General features: G+C 40.3%; 1 protein-coding gene across 1 annotated transcript; it reads right to left on the reverse strand.

The window, feature by feature from the left end:
- Positions 1-605: 605 nt before the first annotated feature.
- LOC146705037 (rhombotin-1-like) lies at positions 606-14218 on the reverse strand. The gene is made up of 5 exons (XM_085462572.1): positions 13825-14218; positions 12088-12301; positions 8303-8428; positions 7856-7964; positions 606-1304 (listed from the first exon to the last, which is right to left on the reverse strand). The coding sequence occupies exons 1-4, from the start codon at positions 13844-13846 to the stop codon at positions 7859-7861; spliced, it is 468 nt and encodes a 155-aa protein (XP_085318698.1). The 5' UTR covers positions 13847-14218; the 3' UTR covers positions 606-1304; positions 7856-7858.
- Positions 14219-24477: the final 10259 nt, after the last annotated feature.

A 24477-nucleotide genomic window follows, 5' to 3' on the forward strand; every position in this document is an offset into this window, starting at 1 on the left:
CCTTAAAGATGCAGTAGGGAGAAATTTAGAAAGTGTATTTGTTAGAGGTATCCCATGGTAAAAACCTAACTAAGTGAATCCTAAAGTTCCCTGCTAAATCAACTGCACCATGCATGCGGACTAACCCTTAACATGGACTTGGTAGAGAGCAGGTGTACAGAAGGCTTTAAATGTTTTTATCTCTGAAAACAGGGACTGTTTCTGGCCTTAAATGTTGCCGTAAGAGCAGTAAGAGTGAAGTTGTGGGGCAGGCCACTGAACAGTAAATGTTTTTTCTAAATCTGAGTTCAACCCTTGGACATAAGAGTGTGATTTTTTTTCCCAATTCCTGTCTGATATGAGCGGGATGCTCAGATTTTACTGAAGCAGGAAAATGCTGTGCACATGTTTTATGCCGTCTTGGAAAATGAACCATTTGCATATTCATCGTCTGAAGGAAGCACATTTGATTTTGTATTCGATTTTTTTTACGAGACAAGTTATTACTTTTGTACATTTGAAGGGAATATTTAGACTGTTAATTCCCTCTGGCGACATGTCTTTTCCCACCCATTACTGGCAATCTCAGTACATACAAAAAAACAAAAAACCATGAGCACACAAAGTGAAATTCAAATCCAGTTTAATTAGTCAAGAAAACAACAGCTTGCGAGCAGAATGAGAACAAAACTAGAGTGGGCTCGAAGTCCCATTCGAGGCTTCAGAGAGGAGAGGCGGGGAGATGGAGCTGGTACTCCTCAGTTGCTGAACAGAGCCAAACAATCTTTGCTAAAGTTTCCGTTTGTTTCGGGGCTTCCTTCGAGCCAGCTGGGTGGGGTTCACCACAAAAGACACTTCAGTGACTGCCAGAGCGATCTGACAATCAGAGGGAACTTTGTATTTTTCTTTGATGGATGACTTGGTTGGTGCTATGTGTGGCCTGGCTGACTTCTTTCCATCCATCTAGTGTTTCACATTTGGTGAAGTAGACTATGAATTATTTGCAAACACTAGTTCACTCTTTTTCTGTTCACCGTCCACATTAGGTCCTCTGGAAAATATCTTCTGATAGTTTCACTACCCCGTTTTCACTCCCCAGTCGATCTCAAGTCCATCTGATCAGAACTGTCAGCTTTAAGGGAAATAGTCACGCAGCTCTGGAATAAAGAGTTCAAAGTTGGGCTGCTGGAAATGTGTTCAATCAATGTTTTTTTTCTTTTTTTTTCTTTTTTTCCATACAGTTCAGTCTGAAACAAGAAGCTGATGAGGTGTGTGCTGCTGTGAGTTTCGTAGTCCAGCTGGCTCACAGTGGTCCTTTCTCTGATCTGCAGAGAGAGATGGAAAACATCAAATATGTCAGAGTGAGGTCTGGGGGCTTCACAAGAAACAATATCATCAGCTTCATGTATCCAGTAACTGCAGTGTAATAGCAAAACAATGGTTTTGTATTATGAACAATACACTGTGGGCTACAAGGGTACTTTCAACAGGTAAAAACATGCTAAATACATAATTTATTTCATGCTCAGCTCTCATAATGAACACGAATATGAAAGTTTAACAAAGCTGTTGCTGCCGATGATAGTTTTGGCCTCATAAGCGTTTAATTCTCTTTTATTTATTACAGTGTCGTCCTACCTGTTTGATTTGCCTGTATTAGTTTTCTTGTCTTCTGTCTTTCCACTTCCTGTTTTATTTTGGTAATTGCTTTTCTTGTGGCTTCACTTCATCTTTCTTTTCCATCCTTTGCGTCTGTTTCCCCTGCCCTTGTTATCTTTCACCTGTCTTTGACTGTTCAGCCTGCCCTTTTCCTGTTTTGTTTCCCTGCTGCTTTTTAGACTTCTAAGATCTCGAAGAAATGATTCATCAGTTAAAAGCTTGCACCTCTTTACTTGAACCCATTCACACCAAACTATTCAAATCAGTATATCACTGTTTTACAAATCCTTTAGTAAATATTATCAGCAGCTCTCTGCAGACCTGCACTTTCCATATTTCTCACAAATGTGCTGTAATCACACTGCCGCTCAAGAAAAATGACTTAGTAATTGGTAATTCATAATTACAGACCTATTTCTAATCTTTCTTTCCTCAGCAGAATATTTGAAAACATACTTTGCAAACAACTAAATGGAGAATTCAACTTGAAGTGTTTGTGATAAGTACCAATCAGGATTTAGATCCACAGAAATGGTCACGCTAAAGTCATCAGTGAGCTGAAGCTCAACAGTGATTCACAGAGTTTCAGTCCCAACATAGAATTTCCTTTTAAATCCTACTATTAGTTCACACAGGTCTCAATGGTCTGTCCCCCTGGTACAGCTCTCACTTGTTCACTGTTTACAACCCAGTCAGACCTCTCAGGTCATCAGGTGGAGAACTTTTAAATGTTCCTAGAATCACATCAAAGTATTCTGAAGATGCTTCCAGTTGTTCTGTTCTTTGGAACAGGCTGCCTGCTGACCTGAGATTAATTGCCTCTATGCATTCAAATTAAAAAATAGACTCATTTTATTTTGCCATTTTCTCTCCCTTAAGGCTTTTTAAACCTACACAGGTTTTTATGCTTTTATCTTCAATTCAATTCAATTCAATTCAATTCAATTCATATCACAATAGTCAATTTTATATTATACAGTAAAGACCCCACAATAATACAGAGAAAACCTCAACAACCAGATGTCCCCCCTATGAATAAGCACTTGGTGACAGTGGGAAGGAAAAACTCCCTTTTAACAGGAAGACACCTCCTAGAAAATTGGATAAGCGGTCACACGAAGTAGGCTATTAACTCATTAAATTAGCCAAGGGTTCCCCTTGGACGCTCACATGAAAGAGTTTATGTTATAATTATGGATAAGTGCACTGGCAACAAAGTAGCTAATTTTACAAATTGTGAGAAAAATATGAAGAGGTTGTATTGATAATGCTGACTGTCTCATACTACTGTCAACAACATGAGTGGTACGAGAGGAAAAGCAGTGTGCAGCAGTCTAGCTTTAAAAGTGCTGTTTGGATGTGCGTTTGCACTTTAAGCATTTTGGTCACCGAGACTAGGATCATCTATCCATGAAAAAAAAATAAATAAATTTGTTTGTTGCCAACTTGAAAAGATAAGAATTTATATTTCTTACTGATCAACAGGGAAACACGAAGACATTAGATGCTAATGAAAACCTTCTATCTGTGCTCAGAGGTCAGAGGGATCCTCCAGGAATAGTGATGCTATGATTGTTTTGTAGGCAGGGATTTCATAGCTGCTGATCTGTAATCTAGAACGCGACCTCAGTCCCAGTACCCACCCAGTACCCTATTAAGAAGTGAACTTTTTAGTGCAGATAACCGAGGGTTACCCAGATAAGATGAAATCCTGCTTTGTATTAAAGGCCTCTGATGGTCAGAGATCAGTGCACTGTTTTTTCCATAGCCATAAACAAAAACATGCTGCAGTTCTATGATGAATGCAATCCTTTATTTGCTCACAGAAGCCACAGAAGTTTGTGTTTTTACATAAAATTTGTATTTCAAATAATGTTCTGAGCAACGTGTGCTGTTCAGTAACTATAACAACAACTGCACTGCATTGAAAGCAACTCACAGAAATGTAACCTAAAAACTTTAACACTTGTTTTAAAAAACTCAGGAGAATAATTAATATTTAATTCTCCCAATTGGAGTGTAGATGAATTTACCTGCTCTCTATACTTTATTTACTTCTGCTTTACTTTCACCAAAGGTTGTTTTCTCACAACAAAGCACAATTTTATTTCCAAGTTTGTGTTCAGTGGAACACAAACATGTTTTTATCTTTATTATTTTTCACAATAAAATGTTCTTTGTAGTGTTTTTTTATTATTATTATTTTTATGCTTTTTTTAATCTACATGTTAATCAGCTGCTTGAAGGTGGAAAAACACACATGTGCAGTCGTCCAGTGGTCACATTCATGAAAACTCAAAAAGGAAAAAGATAAAAAAAAAAACATCCTACATCAACAAAGCTACTTGGATCTCGAGAGAACATTTATAAAGAGTTACAACCTTACGAAGCCAAAAAGCTTTCACTGTATCCATTTTATCAAAATTACAGGGTTGGGGCCACATATCTAAAGTAGACTCCCATTTTAGAGAGCTCCAAGCAAAACATGCAGCATATGACAAACATCTGTCTGCATTTGTAATAAAGTTACCTCATTTTTAACCTGAGTTAACAATATACTTGCCTAAAACCTTGAATACTCTGGTGTTTATGTCCCTGAATACATAAAGATGTCTCTTTTTTGAAAACAAATGATATCTGCAAGATTTTTCAACATTAACTGGAAGATCAGAAATCATTCACAAGTAACTCTCAGCTTCCAGTGTCCAATCGTGCAGGGCGATGGTGTGTATTTTACTGCTGTAGTAGTACAATTAGTATCATAATGATATGTTGGGCCGCTGGTGGCTTTTGGGAATGTTTCTGACCTTGAAAACTTCATATTTGTGGATTGCCTGCTTTCAGCTTTCCTCAAACCCTTTGCACTCATAGCCCAACACCGCTCACATGCCCATCTAGGGGTTTACAAAAGGCAGAGCCCAGGATGTAGTTCCACAGGATTTATGTGACTACAGTTAACAACTTTATAAAGAGTTCTACAGATAAGGACAGAATTATTATGATTATTCTCTGGCAGCACGGTGTTTAGAACTGTTGCCTCACAGCAAGAAGGTCTTGACTTGACCCCACCATCTGGCTGGAGTCTTTCTGTGTGGAGTTCCCCGTGTTTGTATGGGTTCTTTCCGGGTACTCCGGCTTCCTCCCACAGTCCAAAGACATGTTAGGTTAATTGGTGATTCTAAATTGCCCATAGGTGTAGATGTGGGTGCGAAGACTGACAACCTGTACAGTGTGTACCCCGCCTCTCGTCCTATTGTAGTTGGGATAGGCTTCAGTCCCCCCACGACTAGAACCAGAACAGCAGCGATGGGTCATTTTGTCATGTATGTAAAGCTTAAATTCTCTCTAATAACAAGCAAGAATACACGAGTTTAAGTGGAGTTACAGGGTTGCAGTGCAGAGAACATCTCCAACCACAATGAATATGTTGTCCCATTGTAACGCTCCCATTATTACAGCACTGGACAGTATATCTGACAGTGAGGGAGAAATACTTGCAATGTTGGAAGCTTTATCCAGCGTTTTAATGGCTGGAATAAACATTTTCGCTTTGCTTAAGACCCTTGAGCCTTGCTTAGCACATTGCAAAGTACACACTGTACTAATTAATTCTGTGTGAATCACAAAAAGTGATCTGGAAGCTCATATTTCTTTAAGCACAGCGCACTCCCTTAGTTTTACTACTGATAAATTTCATAAAAGCAAACATATTAATCTTCCTAAAGTAGCCAAGAAGATATCCTTTGGGGACCAATATCAAGCAGAGAATTATTAATCAGTTACTTCAAAGAAAAAGCCGTACTCAGAACCACACTAAAGCTTTACATGCCTATACTGATTTATACTTTGATATAGTGGATAGTCAGTGTCCAAAAAGTTGATTCTGTTCATCTGGACGTAGCGTTTTGTGGGAGAAACGTTTCGTCACTCATCCAAGTGACTTCTTCAGTCTCAGCTGACTGCAGGTTTCATCTTATAAACAGTACATTTGCATAATGACTGAAACCAGCCCAGTGAAGGAACAATGGGCTGGGAGGTCAGTTCCTTAATCTTAATTATGCAAATTCTCATGACCATTGATCAACAACCACTGACCAAAACCCACTGATCAAAGCCCACTGATCAATGGCCATGAGTACCGTTCACAGACAGTTAGGGAATGGCTGCAATCACAGCATTGTATGATGGCGAAAGATGTACCCTTAGGCCCCCTCCTCGATTCACAGATGGTCTTTCCCTTTTCACGTAAGATTAAGGAACTGACCTCCCAGCCCATTGTTCCTTCACTGGGCTGGTTTCAGTCATTATGCAAATGTACTGTTTATAAGATGAAACCTGCAGTCAGCTGAGACTGAAGAAGTCACTTGGATGAGTGACGAAACGTTTCTCCCACAAAACGCCACGTCCAGATGAACAGAATCAACTTTTTGGAGATTTACTTGGGCCAGAATGTTTGTAAAATAATCTTGAAAGGAAATTCTGAAATTTCACACAATTACAATTTTTCTGAACGGAAATATACAGAAGAAATGTATTACTGCAAAGATACCGGCCTCCCTATGTCAGATGTTACACTGACATATTCACACAGTAGATCAGTATTAAGTATTACTGCAGCCAGAGATGTTGATCATAAGGATTGATTTTTGATTGAGCCATCTATAAAGCCAAGTAACATGCATGCATAGCAAATTTAAATATTGGGGTTGAAAATGATTTTTTGAGGCAAACACACCAAAGGGTTGAAATTTAGGTTTGTTTCAAATCACATTTGACTGTTGCTTCACTACAAGATGGTAACAGCTGAAATAAAAGTTACGGCTCTCCCACCATTCATTTAGATAGGACAGGTGCTACCAAAGCTGTTTCACAAATGAATTTCAGACCATTTTTTAAGACCTGTTTCAGTCTGCATGCCAGGTTGAATGAGACATATAGTACAAAGCACTCTGAGTGTTCAAGTAGAGTAGAAAAGCCCTATACACCAATCAGGCATAACATTATGACCACAGACAGGTGAAGTGAATAGCACTGAGTATCTCTCCATCATGGCACCAGTTAGTGGGCGGGATATATATTAGAGAGCAAGTGAACATTTTCTCCTCAAAGCTGATGTGTTAGAAGCAGGAAAAATGGGCAAGAGTAACAATTTGAGCAAGTTAGACAAGCTTCAGATTGTGATGGCTATGTGACTGGTTCAGAGCATCTCCAAAACTGCAGCTCTTGTGGGGTGTTCTCAGCCTGTAGTGGTCAGTATCTATCAAAGGTGTTCCAAGGAAGAAACAGTGGTAAACTAGCAACAGGGACACGGGAGGCCAAAGCACACTGATACATAGGAGGATTGAAGGCTGCACGTGTGGGCCGATCAAACAGACAAGCAACTGTGGCTCAAACTGCTGAAAAGGTTAATGCTGCTGGTAGAAAGGTGTCAGAATACACAGTGCATCACAGTTTGTTATGTATGGGATAGCCACAGTCATATCCAAAGAGACCCCTGTCCTCCACTGAAAGCACTAACAATGGGCACCTGAGTATAAAAACTGGATCACAAAGCAACATCACGTGGATGCTGGTGTCCATGTGCATCTGTGGGACGTGCCGGACAAACAAGTCTGCTTGCAACTTACAGGACTTAAAGGCTCTGTGCTAGCGTCATGGTGCCAGATACCACAGCACACCTTTACGGCCTTGACAGGTCCAGCACAATATTAGGCAGGTGGTCATAACGTTATGCCCGATCAGTGCATAAGAAGCAATCCATTTACTATTTACTATTTAAATCAGCGCAATCTAACCACACAAAGACTTAATATGGGGAGGCTTGCATGTTTAAGTGAGGTTAAAGTGAGGTCCAAATTTTCACATGTCTGTTAAGTACTGGAAAAGTTCAGGTCTAAAATGCAGATGCTTAAGATGCCTGTCAAGCGGTAAAACCTTGTGCAAAGTCTGTAAAATATTCAGTCTGATTAATATGTGGCTAAGAGATTCCCACATTTATGCCTGAATGTCACATAATGTGGAAAACACACTAAACTTTTCTCTGCAGGAATTTTAAATTCGCAACGTCTTGTTAGGGACTCTCGTGTCTGCATGTGGACATATTTGGGATGATCCTGGGCGCTCACTTGTATACCTTCCTATTATTTAAGTGCATGGTTTAGTTCAAACTGTCAGACCGTGTGTCTGGAGCTGTAATTCACCGTCATCAGAATATTACCTCTTACTGAGGCTGCCTCTCGGTGCTGCCATTAAGATGGCCCCCCTCATAGTCCAGCTGGCACAGGATCATGTTGTTCTTGAGGAAAAACTTGTCTCCCACGCAAAATCTGCAGAGAGAAATCAAAATATGGAACTGGGTCTTGGTTCTTGCTACAGCCGAAGTGAATGATGAGGTCCCAGAGGAGCATTTCAGGCATATTTTCAGCATACATCTGTAGCAATGATGCTTAGAAATTTAATCTTGCATGACTGCTGCCTGATTAACTGTCTGAGTGATATACAAAGTCTTTAACCCCTTGAAGTTTTTCAAGTGAAGGGGATTTCATTGCATTGTGATTACGGTGCACTGCTAATATGCTCTTAATGACCAGTGAGCTCACCAGTACATCTCCGAGATAAGTCAACTGAATTTGATCTCCCTGGCTAATTGCTACCCTAATCTTACCTCTGGCGGCAGAGCTGACAGGCAAAGCAGTCTAAATGGTAGACGTTGTCTCTGGCTCTCATCACCATCTCAAAGGCAGGGATCAGCTTACTGCAGGCTGCACAGTTCCCCGTCACCCCAAAGAGCCTGCAGAGGGAGAGAGGGCAACAAGCAGGCCTGTAATCTGGACAAACACAGATACATTTCAGCCAGGAGCTGCAGAAGGAAAAAAAAACACTGAACTAGAGGACAAAAGGTAGCCTGTGTGTCCCAGAGAGCATCACAGATGATGCTCGAGCACCGTTCGCAAATAATCACTTCAATTACTGATTTATAGCGGTGAACCGCACTGCGTTTCCTGATTATTGATGGCTGTTTCCACTCCCCCTAATGCAGAGCCCACATTATATACATATAAGTGCAGCCAAGTGTGAAAAGCCATTCAAATCGCGCCTCTAGTAGTAATTATGAGGAGATGATAGTATGAGCTTCTCATAATAAGATCTGGAGCTGTGTCATTAAGCTATGGCTGCAACTAACCATTAAGTTTATTATCAACCAATCTGCAGACTCGACAGTCAAAAAGCTGGAATGTGAGCGAAAGGCAAGAAAAGCTTGAATTTCTGCAGAAAACGTTTCATGTTTTTACTTGTCAAATGGCATGTATGATTAATTGTTTCAGCTTTGTTGCCAAAATTAGTCCAGACACCCCATGTGGACAGATAATGAGAAAACCACAGGGTTTGTAATGCATCACACAAACTCCAGTAAGTCAGTTAAAATCAGTTTTAGCTATATCACAACAAATAATCACCTCAAAGCTCTTTATGTTGCGTAGTAAAAATTGCATGAAAACCCCAACAGTCACACGACCCCCTATTAGCAGCACTTGGTGATAGTGGGAAGGAAAAACTCTTTTATTCGGAAGACACCTCCAGCATCCGGGTTGGACAGATATCTGCTGTGATCAGTGATCAGTATTAGCAATACACTGAATACCTCTTAGCCTATGATATGTTCTTTCTCCATTTCCTCCATTTATTTACAATAGTTCAGCATTAAAGGTTCATTTTTAAAATCTGGTTAGCTCATCAACAGCTGATTATACTATAAAATGTCTCCAACAACGTCTGATATGTTCTGACATTACAGTTTTTCTCTTAAATGTTTTTCATTTGGTAAATGTCCCATAAATTCAGAACCTAAACTATGTCCCTAACCCTACATAGGTCGGCAACAATCTGAGGCATGTTAAGAGGTTAGAGGTATAGCACTACAGTTAGCAAGCCTGGAAAAAAGTCAGTACACTCCATTGTTTTAACAGTGTTGCTCTGCCAACACTGCGTGAAGGTAGGGTTACAACTTTCCATCTATTCTCTTCAAACATCTGTTATTTCTGCACTAATCTTTTTTCTTCACATATGTGAGCGTTCAGAATATCAAATGTGAGAGTTTTCATAAACTGGATATGAGCTCTATCACTAATGCATTACTGCTGATAGAGAGCAGCAAAATAGAGATTAACTGATATGAAAATGTCACGATTTATATGAAATGTCAGTTGCTTTAAGAAGAAAGTCAATTTATTACTCTCTTCTGAAACCCCAAATTTATCTGGCAACTTTTGAACCTTGTCCTCAGACCACCTGAGAACAAACTGTGTTGCTATAAATGCTTTGTGCTGGCCAGCTGCAGATGGCCTCACCGCTTATTCACCTCTAACAGAATGACCAAATAACTCCCCAAGAGCCCGGCACACACGAAGACAAGTGGCTGCTGCTGATTTCCATATTCCATTAGAGGCCAAATAGAAAAAGGGGGCTTTGGAGGAACCCTTATGGAAAAAGGTCATCCATGTAATAAGGGAGAAAAGCACTGAGCAGCCCTGGATTACAGATGGAAAACGTCATCAAATGAGTGACCAACGTGAGAACAAAAGTGAGACCTAATTAACAGAATGTTCTGATCTAACGAGCTCGAGTCAGGCACCTGGTGGATTTTTTTCCTGCTCCTTAACGAGGCTACGAAGCTCAATGCTAATTCTCTACAAATGGTCCAATTAAAAGAAATCACATGGTTTTAATCCCACTCTTCAAAGGCCTTTGGTCTGCACCCTTGCAATGATGAGGAAAACAGGAGGCAATCTAGCCAATTTAACTGTCAAAAGGGGTTTTGGTCTCCTAAGTGCAGTGCAGCTAATGAGCGACTTAGCTCCAACCAAATCCAGCTGGATTGTACATGAGACTAACACATGAGTTCAGCAATGTGGCTGCGATATCAGGAGTTCTCTTGCTGACCTGACACCAGATATCATTATTTCTAGGCAAGAAAAAGCAGAGGCATATAACTCTGAGTGGAGCCCGTTGATGCAGACAAGGTTTGTTTAGAAAAGGTTGATGGTTTTAAAAAGGCTAAGGTAGAAATCTATTTAAACCCCAAGTACATTGAAACATACTTACCTGTATAGTCATCCTGGACCAAATCATAGTCACAAAAGGTGCAGAATAACTTCAGATATTGTACAGATGGCCGTGCACCGTAATCATGAGGTGGCCAAACCCTGAAGGAGATCCTGCTTTATAGTCAGTTTTACTCTAATTGGGGCAAGAACTTGGTAAATTAATAACATGGGAACATAAAGGGAACTTAAGGCAAGCGTATCAAACCATGAACTCACTAGGAAAATTTTTATTGAGGAAAAAATTAAGCAGTGTCATGTCTTGATGCATGCTTAGTCATCCATGTAAGATAATCCCAAAAAGTTGATTCTGTTCATCTGGATGTAGTGCTTTCAGTCCAGATGAACACCTGCTTTGGCTTCATTTTTCACACCTGCAGTCTGTGGTGCTGCTCCTTGATGAAACTATCCACTTTGTATGAGTTTATAAAATCATTAGTTATTATTATTCTTTGATTCTCTTTTTCTCTTCTCTTTTTTTCTTCTCTCCCTCCCCTCACCCCTGCCCAGTCACAGCAGATGGCCGACCCTCCCTGAGCTGGTTCTGCCAGAGGTTTCTTCCTGTTAAAAGGGAGTTTTCCTTTCCCACTGTCGCCAAGTGCTTACTCATAGGGAGTTGTCTGATTGTTGAGGTTTTCTCTCTATCATTGAAGGGTCTTTAACTTATAACAAAAATTGAGTTGTTTGTGATTTGGCACTATCTAAATAAAAGTGTATTGAAATTGAAAAGCATCAACTGTTCATTCTACTGAAGTACCAACACAAACTTGATAAAACTTCATATCCACAGCATAATCACAGCTAATATCACCCTTTAAAGACTGATGTCTCCAGCTACATGTCTTCTTAGGACGAAATTAACCATTATCAAAGCCCATTTTAAGAACTATAAGAGACAACGGAAACATTTACAAAGTGCAAGCTTCACTGTTCTGCCTTTTCTTTCTTATGCTGCATACAAGATGCTTATGTCTGTGCAAGTTTACTGCAGACAGCTGATGTTCTTATTTGTGCTCTTGAACCCATAAACCTCAAAACTAGTCCATGTTTGGATAATGTAACCGTTAACCCTGTCACCCTGCAGGATAAACCCTTTCACAGGGAAAAACAAACAAGTATTTTTCCACAAGACTGTAACGCAGAGTCAAAATATGGTGACTCAAAACATTCCCTCTCAAGCACACCACATCCAAACACTGTCAAATGATGCTTGGACAGATTTAATTTATTTACTGACGTGTTGGCGATTGTGGACACTTGATTGCCTGTGAGGGCCACTTGCTTCACTTTGATATCGTAGTACCATTCTCTAAGAAAAACGCTCACATTTCACATATGGGAGCAGTACCTCAGGTAGTCTCTGCGGCAAAGGATGAGGTTGGCCCGGGTGTAGAGTGTGGAGCCCAGCCGGCCCAAGCGGCAGTCACAGCAGGCACACTTCAGACAGTCCTCATGCCAGTATCTGTCTAACGCCTGAAGCATGAAGCGGTCCCGTATCTTCCCATTACAGCCGGCGCAGCCCCTCGGCTTTTCTCTGGACTGGAGGGACACAAGAGACACACCTGGCAGGAAAAAGGCCAAGAAACAGACAGACACAGAGACAGACACAGAGACAGACACAGAGACAGACAGAGGAGATTCAGTGTTAGTTTTCTGTCAGGAATGAGACACAAAGAGTGAATGTCAATAAGGGCTTTTTCTGCAATCTATTTTTTTAATTGTTGCACATTAACAATATAATAGAGTATAATAGAGCAAGCATATATATATATATATATATATATATATATATATATATATATATATATATATATATATATATATATATATATATATATATATATATATATATATAACACCCAGCACGCCCCTGCGGGCGGTTTATCCTTCAAGCTCGGGTCCTCTACCAGAGGCCTGGGAGCTTGAGGGTCCTGCGCAGTATCTTAGCTGTTCCCAGGACTGCGCTCTTCTGGACAGAGATCTCCGATGTTGTTCCCGGGATCTGCTGGAGCCACTCGCCTAGCTTGGGAGTCACCGCACCAAGTGCTCCGATTACCACGGGGACCACCGTAACCTTCACCATCCACATCCTCTCGAGCTCTTCTCTGAGCCCTTGGTATTTCTCCAGCTTCTCGTGTTCCTTCTTCCTGATATTGCTGTCATTTGGAACCGCTACATCGATCACTACGGCCGTCTTCTTCTGTTTGTCTACCACCACTATGTCCGGTTGGTTAGCCACCACCATTTTGTCCGTCTGTATCTGGAAGTCCCACAGGATCTTAGCTCGGTCATTCTCCACCACCCTTGGGGGCATCTCCCATTTTGACCTCGGGACTTCCAGGTTATACTCGGCACAGATGTTCCTGTACACTATGCCGGCCACTTGGTTATGGCGTTCCATGTATGCCTTGCCTGCTAGCATCTTGCACCCTGCTGTTATGTGCTGGATTGTCTCTGGGGCATCTTTACACAGCCTGCACCTGGGGTCTTGCCTGGTGTGATAGACCCCAGCAGAGGGTCAGGCAAGTCCTGAGGAGTCAGCTGAATGGTAAGAACAAGATCCGGGCCATCAACACGTACGCCCTGCCCGTGATCAGGTACCCTGCTGGGGTAATAGGCTGGCCAAAGGAGGAGATAGAAGCCACTGACATAAAGACAAGAAAGCTCCTTACCATGCATGGAGGGTTTCACCCCAAATCCAGCACCCTGAGGCTGTACGCTAAGCGGAAGGAAGGGGGCCGAGGACTGGTGAGTGTCAGCACCACAGTCCAGGATGAGACAACGAACATCCAAGAATATATATATATATATATATATATATATATATATATACTTCATTAGGGAAGTCTGTGGGACATTTATCTCTATTTCTAGTTTTATGACATTGTAGGAGATGTGTTGTTTCCGTTTATATATAAGTAACCTGAAGCATGTTATTGGTTTAAAGCCTTTATGATTCTGTCAACATCATCAAAATCGACCTGATGTGGTAAAATAGTTGCTTGGGGTTGCATTGTGTTGCACAGGTGTGCCCATTAAAGTGGAAGTACTGAGTACCAGTTTAAGCAAGGGAACGTGTACTCACTCTCCTCCTTGTCCAGCACCATCCTTTAGGTAAACGGCAATAATCCAACAGTGGGAGAAATACCAGCCTTTACTCTCCTGCGTGGAAGAGCGGTAACAAACACTGAGGCCTGGACGCGCTGTTTGAACCTAGAGTCGCTCAAACTTCAGCTCCGCTCTTCATAGTCCCCGAAGAGAGAGCCGAGAGAAACAGCCGCGGAGTCGCTCTCTTTTCCCTCGCGCGTAAAAATAGCCCGTGGATGGATGAAAACAGCTTCTCGGAGTATCACCTTGCCCTGCAGTAGAGATGTCCCCAAATCAACAGTGGCTTAGCATTATCTTGGCTGATGTCAGTGCGTAAGTATTTCTCTATCTGCACAGGCTGCGGCTGTTCCCCTCAAATGAGCCCTCCTGCACACAACGAGCCTCCCCCCTCCTCTCTCTCTCTCTCTCTCTCTCCCCTCTCTCTGTCTCTCTCTCTCACTGCAAAAAACTCCCAGAGTCAAATGTTTTTTTAACGCTGCGTGCTAATTATATAAAGTCATTATGTTCAGATCTGATAGTAACCGCCCCCTCCCTCTCCAAATCAATTATTCAATACACAGTCACACACCAGGACAGCCCGGGCCTGAGGTGTTTTAAAATGAGCTTATTCAACTCCAAGGACACCAATTATCTCCAGGGCGCCCTGTAGTCAAAGCTGTGGCTTTTCAGCACGACAGATGCAGAGCCTTTTTTGTGCGCGAACGTGCACAGGCGCGCGCCTGTTCAACGTGTTCATCCTTTATTAATGTACTTGGGGTGTTTTTTAAAGGTAATAGATTAGCTCGGACTAAGACTATACTGTATTACAGATACCATGAAAGGTATCTGTAATACAGTTTTCAAAACGAAATAGCCACACAGGTGATTAAATCTCCAGATGCCATAATCAGGAAATACTTAAAAAGATACCCTAATGCGTTGACTCCGGGTTTCGAAATGAATACATCATTTTAGATGGCCTTGAACAGGGAAATATGGAATAAAAACATGATTAAACTGCTAAAAGCCCAACATCATTTCTTCTGGAGATTTTTAGTAATGCTTTAGAGATTGTAGGTTAGTGGGGGCGATGCCAATATAGATCACATAAAAAAGCTTGTCTATACCTTCAGTCTTCCATGAATATGACAGGAAATTGGAACCTATAAAAGAGCAATAAAGTAGCTGAAAGCTTCATAATAGAGCAATTACATACAGCAAGACCTTGTGGGAAAATTAAGAAGTTAATAGAACACAAAAAGCATAGACCATGCCAGAAAAGTAATGATCATACTTTGGGTCCCCGTGAGACTATGATCAGCATGTATGACATAAAAACATTAAAACAAAGGTGTGTCTACTAAAGAGTTTAGGGCTTGAGTAGGCTCACCTAAAGCTACATGCCGATTTTTTAAGGAAATCTAAGCTCTAGAAATTAGCTAAAACTGACAATGAAATTGGTAGTGCAGCCCAATGTGGAAATATTAAGCAAAAACCATAAAAATATACATCAGCTAAAGGTCACAATGACCTAATTGGCAAACCTATTACCACAGGTTGTTAATAGGTGATAAGCAGTGGTTCTCAAACTGGTGGGGAATAGAGCCGCTGCATGCAGACAAATGTTCTGTGGCGCATACATATGATACACATGGTAACATTAATGAAATAAAGTGCTCAGATCCTATCCAGGCTATCATACTAATGTATCAATGCATTTGTCAGCAGACTGGCTGCTATAACCTTCTGACTCCTCGAGTATAATAGTGATATCGTAAGCAAGGAGTCATTAAAAATGAAGAGAATATGTTGTGGCCAGATGCTGTTAATTAAATGCACTTGATTAACTTAGCTGATGTTTTGGCAGTTTGCTGGACTGTAGTATTCAGGTGTGTGAACACAATGAGAAGGAAGAAAGACATCAGCAATTGCTTAACCGACAGTGTTGCTGCCAGTCTGCAAAGGGTTATAAAGCCATTTGCAAATAATCTCAAGTCCGTCGTTCTATAGTGAGAAAGATTATTCGGAACTGGAAAACACTTGATATAGGTGTCAATTTTCCCAGGATTGGACATCCCATCAATTTAACGCCAAGATCAGACCATGCAATGTTAAGTGGAACTGCAAAAACCCAAGAGCCACATCTCACTGTACAGACCTCAGTTAGCATGTTAAATGTTAAAATGACACTACAATTAGAAAAAGACTGAATAAATATGGCTTGTTTTGGAAGGGTTGTCAGGGGGAAAGCCTTGTCTAGCTTATGTTTGCAAAGTTCTCAGCAAGACTTCTTGTAAGAGGAGACCAAAATGAAGATATTAATTGATGCACAGCATGAAAACCAACCACAGGATATCAACACAAACACCTCATACTGACTGTTAAGTACATTGGTGGAGAGAAGATGATGTGGGCTTTTTCATAGCCACGGGACCTTGGCACTCAGTCACTGAGTTGGCCATGAACTCCTCTGTATACCAAAGCATTGTGAAGTCAAATGTGAGGCCATCTGTCTGACAGCTAAAGCTAGGCCAAAATTGGGGCATGCAAAAGGACAATGATTCCAAGCACAGCAGCAACTCTACAACAGAATAGTGGGAAAAGAAAAACAATCAAGGTGTTGCAATGGCCCAGTCAAAGTCCAGACCTCAACCTAATTGAAAGCTGTTGGGGACCTTAAGAGAGCTGTGCACAAACAAATGCTCACAAACCTGAATGAACTGAAGAAATGTTGTAAAGAAGATTGGGCAAAAATTCTTCCACAACAATGTGAAAGACTGAAAAAGTCATACAGAAAATTATTACTTCAAGTTGCAGCTGCTAAAGATGTCTCTGCAAGCCACTGAATCATGAGGTGGACTCAGTTTTTCACAGGACAGCGTAGAGTCCTGTGAAAACTGTTTTTAAATTATTTTACAACATGAGAAAGAATCTTAAAACGAAGGCGTTCGATAAAGAACTGATTGATTTATTTGTGATACTATAGTATTGAAAGAGATGTCATATTGTGAATCAGTTATAGGACAATAAACTCAATGTAGTCATGAATCATACTGCAGGCATTTGAAGAAAACACATTTTTAAAGCCATTTAAGAACATCACTAAGAACAACAAATTGGTTTTGGATAGTCCTGCAACTTCCTCTGGCATAATGCACAGTCTTGATTAATACTATAAGATGATGTGATACTTTAATTATGCTGTAGAGCATTTATATGTCTTTGCAACCTCAGTAATAGACTGATAATATTACCTCCTTATAAGAACATGTTATATAAGTTATTTAAGGTGAATAATTTAATCTTTAAGACATTTAGACGCAGTAGTTATAGGAATTCTTGCTATGGAACCATCTAAAATAGATTTATCATAAGCCTACTGCATTCAATTTTCTCCTTATATAAATGCAAAAGATGAATTGTGAATAGCCTTGAAAGGCAATTTTTAAGTCCCAGACCTGCTGTAAGTCACTATATTGAAATTTTATGAATAGAAATACAGTAGGGCATGGGAAGGTCATTATTTAAAGTTAATATTGAACATTTGGACATAGTCCCTGTAGACAGATTATTGGAAAAATGTAGTGATTTTCAAAGGGGTTATCAAGGCTGGTACACATCCAAATCCACAAACAACACTGCAGCCTGCTTCCAAATAGATCATCCGGCCCTAAATCCTCCTCATTAGAAGCTGTGGCATCAACAACTGTTCTTTTTTTTTTTTTTTTTTTTCTCTTTTGGAAGTGAACAACAACTGTTCTAACATGGCCCCTGGATCAGGTCACACTAATTAACCAGCACCATCGACCGACTATTCCTCATTATCCACCCTCTCATCTGATCGCATATAGGCCATCAAGACAGCTAACGATCAGCAGACTAATTAATCAGCTGATGTGGTGCAAGTGAAGCTCCAGGTTCCCTCTTCATTTGCGAGACACATGGGAGCTAATTAGTTCAATTATTAATGCATCTAATTAAATAGTTTCTCTGGGTAATCACGGTTACAGTCTCGCCCTCCATCAGTTCCTGTAATAAATGGTTCTGCGATGTGTTAGACCTCTTTTGTCCTTTATTTTGACATACACTAACTCCAGTGCAATGCCTGGCCCTTACTAAATATTACAGGCTATTCACAGGCCCGGACCCCATTAGGCTAATTGCACTAAAAGCAGTCTGTGGCTGACATTAAAGGTGAGCTGTGGTTAGGGCTCTAATTAGCAGTCTGTGAAAATAGGAAGTCTTTTGGCCATCTGCTACAGCTTGCCATCCTGCCTTCAGTGTGAAAAGGGCAGATACAAATTTAGGTAATGCTTTTTTTTAGGAGGGCTGTTTTCATATATAATGCCATGAGGGGCTACTGCAGGGAGCACAGTTTTTAAAAGTAAAAGCCGAATTTAGAGAAGGGAATACCAGGAAGCTGCTGCATTTTGTGGGATGCTGTATATAGTTCAGTATGTGAAACCACAGGCTGTGTTTTCGTTTCAGATGTAAAGGAGGAAAAACAAGGGTTATTTAGGCTTGGGGCTAATTTTCAAACATCTACTGTGCTGTGAAGGTGTTTTTTTTATGTGTAACTTTGTCGGATGTTTAAACAAAATCTAAAAGAACCAACCTGTGTACACAAATCATAGACGTTTCTCTTTATAGAAGCAAAAGCTTTTCCAGTCGCTAAATGAAAAGCTACCCTTTGGTCCAAAATGAACTATAGCAGCAGATATTTGATAGATCTCCATGATCTTTTGTATACATTTATGATGAATCATGGTGCGTCTATTTGGTTATTCCGATAACTTCTCATGAAATCATCTAGGAGAAATTTCTACATTATATTTATTTTGCAGCAGGGTGGCTTAGTGGTCAGCATTTAGCCTCACAGCAAAAGGCTCCCGGGCTACACCTGCAAAGCTAGTACCATTTCCACCAGCAAAATTTGCATTCTAATAAAATGCTAAACTAAAAATGTGACAGTGTTAAATGGCATCATGTAAATTTGGTTGTAGTGCAGATGTTAAGCAGCTAGAATCAGCATTTAAAGAGTAATAGTAACGTAACAAAAAGCTGTGGAAGTGTTGTTCAAAATAAACTTTCATGACAAATAGAATAATTAAAATCAAATATTTATTTAATGCTAGCAGAACTAATTAACAATACACATACCACATTTTTTTTGTTTTGCTTTTCTTTCTTTACAGAGCTTGTAAAGAGAGCTTTGCACTCACATCCACATGCTGTAGCTGTGTGCTGTCACCAGGGGGCGGTGTCAGAAATCTTGAAAAAAGCAGTCTTTGGTCAGCTTTTACGTTTGTGCTGTTGTTGGTCCTTTAACTTAGCTCCAACAACAGAAAATAGTCATATTCAAGCCTTCTGCCTAACCAGTCAGCATTCTACTTAGACCCAGTGCTTTCATCATTGGGCTAACTGCTCTGCAGTTGGTGGGTTTTTTTCTTTGTTTTGTTTTTAACAACTCTATGCTAGCAGGGTGGCCTGGCAGTGCAGTGGTTAGCACTCTTTAACGCCTTCTTTCATTACACCAAGAAGGTCCTGGGTTTGAGTCAAGCAGCTGGTGAGGCCTTTCATGTTCTCCCCGTTGCCTGTGAGCGTGAATGATTATCTTTCTCTGTGTTCCAGATAGGCTCCAGCCTTCCCATGATACTGAATGCATGCATGCTGTTTAGGTTACCCAAGTCCTTCACTCCCGGTAGCATACACGATTGTGGTACCTTGAATTCCACTTAAGTATGTGAAAATGGCAAGATGAATTTCTTGGAAACTGGACGATAACACTAACATTTTTATATTTCTTACACAAAGCAAAGTGCTTTACCAGACAGGCTTGGCTGATTGTAACAGAGCTGCACCTGGACTCCCAAGAGGTTAGATTTCTGAGAGTAAGCTTGTTTGTTCTGATTCCTTGGCTGAGCTGGATGGGGAAATCTGCCAAAGAAATTCAGATTTTAGGACATAAAGTGCTTTTAAACAAAGCAAGTAAATCTCACAAACTCATCCAGAAAGTTCTGTGACTGCTGCATTCAGGTCATCTCAGGATCAAATGCAGAAATCACAAATATATGTGTGTTTATTGTCATATTGTGAATAAAGGACCGACCAATTCAGAGATGTGTAATCAGGTTTAATTTGTGTTGATTAAGAGAAAACCTATTTTTGGAGACCAAATAAATATTTTTAATATCACACTGTTATAAAATTAAATAAATATCACCGAACTATATGCTGATAACAGGTTTTTGCTGTGCCTGAGCAGAATCCGAGTAACACTGCTCCATCATAGGAAATTTAAGATGTCATCTTGTACCTGACAATTTGGGTCTTTTTAACAGTCAACATTTAAGGCTGCTTGGTATAGAGATTGGTCTAGTAGTGAGAGAAGCATCAAAAGCTTTAAGGTTTTAGATTTCAACAGAACAGTGAAATTCTCTCTGTGAGTTGGGGGAGATGCACTGCCTCAAATGAGGGAGTTCAAGTATTTCTTATTTATGAGTCATAGGAAAACAGAGCATTAGTTGGACTGGTGCAACGTCAGCAGTGTCAGACTGCTGTGGTGAAGAGAATGGAGCAGAAAGACAAAGTTTTTGATTTGCCAGTCCATCAACGTTCCAACCCTCACCTGTGCTCATGAGACATGGGAAATGACTGAAAGAGTGTGGTAGTTCATCCGATTGGCAACCTTTGAGGTTTTCTTGGTCTGTCCCATTGCACACTTACTAGAGTGACTGTGTATCTCTTGTTCCCTAGGAACACTTCAGTATCTCTCAAAAGAAACTGCAAAGTGTTGCTGGAATGAACAACATATAGAATACCCTGCTTAGCCTGCTGCCACTGCACCACAACTTTAGATAACCAAAAGATAATAGATGGATGGATAAATGGATGGATGTTTAGTGAGGTCCCATTGTAATGCTTTTTTGATCTGAGCTCAAGCAGAGTACTTTATCCATCACTACCTTCTTGGTGAGAAACTTAGGAACTTCACATCCTCATGCATACTTCTCAACCACAAGGTAAGGAAAAAAGATACCCTTCGTGATTGTTCTCTTTGACTCTGTTGAGACTGTAACACGATGAGCATTATGCAGTATTTAATAACACTTAAAAGTGGCCACTGAAACGATACATTTACTGAGGTCAGACAACACAGATCCTTGTGGTCTTTTCCCCATAGACTTCTGTGAAACCAAACTTCTTTGTAAAACCAGAGGATTTGCTCTCCATTAGAGGGAATGCAGGTTAAAGGCAACTCACCATTGACTTGGGCAGTGCATATCAAAGTCAGCAAAAAGACAATGCATATAAAAGCATGTGTTTGGATCCATGTGTGGAAATGGAAAAGAATATGGTGTTTATTTTTAATAGTGATATTGTTGAGAAAGGACTATCTATAGTACACAGAGCATAAAAGATTTGCCTCAAAGCAAAAAGTGAATATCAACTTTAAAAAGTGTTTTTTAGATTCTTGTCTCAACAATTCAAGAGCAATGAGGGCATTTGACTCACTTTCTCTACATATTTTTCAGCAGATGGTGTTTCATCCTGCCCAGGGGTAAACAACATTTTTGACACTTTACTGTGCATATTAATCACAAGAAATTAAAAGTAGAACTGACATTCTGTTTTTTAGAAAAGTCGTTAAAGTTAGGATGATATGTTTAAAGGACACTCTCACCTCATTAAAAAGGTCAGGTAGTTTTAGTTAGTATTTATTTTAGAAGTACTACAGTACTTTTTTTTTTTTTTTTACATCCGCTATAACATCAAAAACAGATGCAGAGAATCAGGGGAACCACAAAATGAGAGCACCATCAGTCCATATTTTCAAGTATCATAACCCAAAAGAAATGCCACAATGATATTACAGTGCTGTGAAAAAGTATTTGCCTCCTCTCTGCTTTCACATTTTTTGCATATTTGTCACATTTACATGTTTCAGACCATCAAACAAATTTTAATATTAGACAAAGATAACCCGAGTAAATGCAAAATGAAGTTTTTAAATGATGATTTCATTTCTTAATGGAAAAAGCAATCAAAGCACTGATCAGTCACAGACTCTGCAGACTCAAGTTTTGCTTTGAAGAAGCAGCTGGAACATTTCAAGTACTTGCTCATGGTTCTATACAGTCATTTCCACCCGATGAATCCAAGGTCCACTACTGACGATGAGTCCCAAATCTTAATATGATCATCTAGATCAGATCTCTAATCCCCCCAAAAAGTGGCAGATTAGCTTGGGTAAAAGACCGAAAGATGAGGCACACAACGATGTGTGCTGCTGGTAAAGTTTCTGCTTTGCCTTTCCTCATAACAGCCATCCCTCAGGATTCTCGGCATTTAAAGCAATGCATTATCAGGGACTACAACATCTAGTCCTTTTACTGAACCATGAGTGGTATAAAGAAGGAATGGTGAGAAGAGTGCATCAGCAAGCTCAGAAAAATGCTGGACTGATGAAACTTCACCAGAGAGGTTAAAAGATTTCCTGAATTCTGCCTTCTGACATTCTTCACCTACTCTGATAGTCTTACTTCATACTCCACCTGGGTCTGCCAGCACTGGACCTCTGTCTGCCTCTCAGTCCAATGCCTCCCTAGAGACGATAGTTTTTACTCCTGAGCTTCTCATCTTGAAAGGGTCTTTGTCACAAGCAGACAAGTAGCAAGCACCTCCCTCCTGACAAACTCCCGACAACCAGTTCGCCTTCCAGTATGGATTCACTTTCACTGTTGAGCACCACTGCATCTTCCAGAAGAATCTCTTAGTCCTGCTCCATCTTCTAATCGAACCTCATAACCCTCAAATCTGTTCTTCTCTGTGTTTTGCCCCAGTCTACATCCATGACCTGGTTTTGTTTTCCAACACCTAAGATCAATTTGTAGAGTTTTTCTCTTCTGTTCCCTTTCTGCCACTCCATCAGTCTTGTCTTACCTTTTTGTCTTTCACGTGACAAACAATCAAAATTAGTAGTGGTAGTGTGATGGCTGTTTTACTATTTCAGGAAATGGGAAACTTGCTATATTTGATGGAACCATGAATTCTGCACTACCAGAAAATCCTGAAAGGGAATGTCCGTCCATCAGGGCCCTGTGTCTCAAGCACACTTGGGTTATGCAGCAGGACAATAATCCGAAACACACCAACAAGTCCACCTCTGAATGACTCAAAAAAACAAAAATAAATTGGAAGTTTCTGAGTGGCCAAGTCAAAGTCCAGATTGAAATCCAATTGAAACACTTGATCTTAAACAGGCCGATTATGCTCAAAGTCTTCCAGTATGGTTCAATTAAAGCACTTCTGCAAAGAAGAGTGGGCCAGATTTTCTCCACAGCAACGTGAAAGACTGCCAGGAATCGGCCTGGGTGTGGCTAGTGAAATTAAACTCAGCTCCTAGCAAAGTCATTTAAAAACTCTACCTATTTTTGTTTAATATTAGAATTTGTTTGATGATATGAGACATTTAAGTGTGACAAATATGCAAAGAAGAAGAAGAAGAAAACGAAGGAATCAGGAAGGGGACAAATTCTTTTTCACCACACTGTCCATTTCAAATAACTTCAAAGCCAGCACTGAATAGCTCCTTTTCCATGGCTTATATGTTGGAAAGAATCTTTCCCACTTTCAGAAGTGTTTGGGCAGCGTTCCTCTGCTACAGATGCAGCCTGTCACACTTGAAGGGTATCTCTTTGATCTGCGAGTCTAAAACTTGGCAAGAAAACTTCAACAACAGTTGTACAAGCACAAACCTTTCCAGTTTTGCTTTGGAAAAGCTGTAATACAATGTATTTGCGTATGTCTCTTTACATATGTCTTTTCTCTATTTGAGTAAACCAGGAATCTAAAGCTGCCCTGTCCAGCTGCAAAATGCTTTAATATATTTAAATATAGTAAAAAAAAAAAAAAAAAGTAGCCTAAACACATATAATCTAGTTACATTGCCTTAAAGGCAGAGTAGAATATCTATATTTTGGAAGGATGACAAGATTAAAAGATCTTGGTATATCAGAATCAGAATCAGAATCAGAATACTTTATTGATCCCTGGGGGAAATTATTTTTTGTTACAGTGCTCCATTTTAAACCAACATTAAGACAAGACAGACAATACGCTAACTAAGAATAGTACAATATATACATATATATACATACATACATACATAAGTCACTTATAAATAAATATTTGGAAAAGAAACATGTGTAGTTGTAGCAGCAAACAGTGTGTTAAGTGGATGCGTTGTACAGGGAGATGGCCACAGGCAGGAATGATTTCCTGTGTCGTTCAGTGGTGCTTTTCGGTAATCTCAGTCTCTCACTGAACGAGCTCCTGTGACTGACCAACATGTCATGGAGTGGGTGGGAGGTGTTATCCAACATTGTCTTTATCTTGGACAGCATCCGCCTCTCCGACACCACCTTGAGGGAGTCCAGCTCCATCCCCACAACATTGCTGGCCTTACGGATCAGTTTATTAAGTCTGTTGGCATCTGCGACCCTCAGCCTGCTCCCCCAGCATGCAACAGCATAGAGGATCGCACTGGCCACCACAGACTCATAGAAAATCCTCAGCATTTTCTGGCAGATGTTGAAGGACCTCAGTCGCCTCAAAAAATAGAGACGACTCTGGCCCTTCCTGTAAAGTG

Source organism: Copadichromis virginalis, linkage group LG7, assembly GCF_057382275.1.
Source record: "Copadichromis virginalis isolate Kocher_CV1m ecotype Utaka linkage group LG7, C_Virginalis_male_GT1.1, whole genome shotgun sequence".
Lineage (NCBI taxonomy): Eukaryota > Metazoa > Chordata > Actinopteri > Cichliformes > Cichlidae > Copadichromis > Copadichromis virginalis.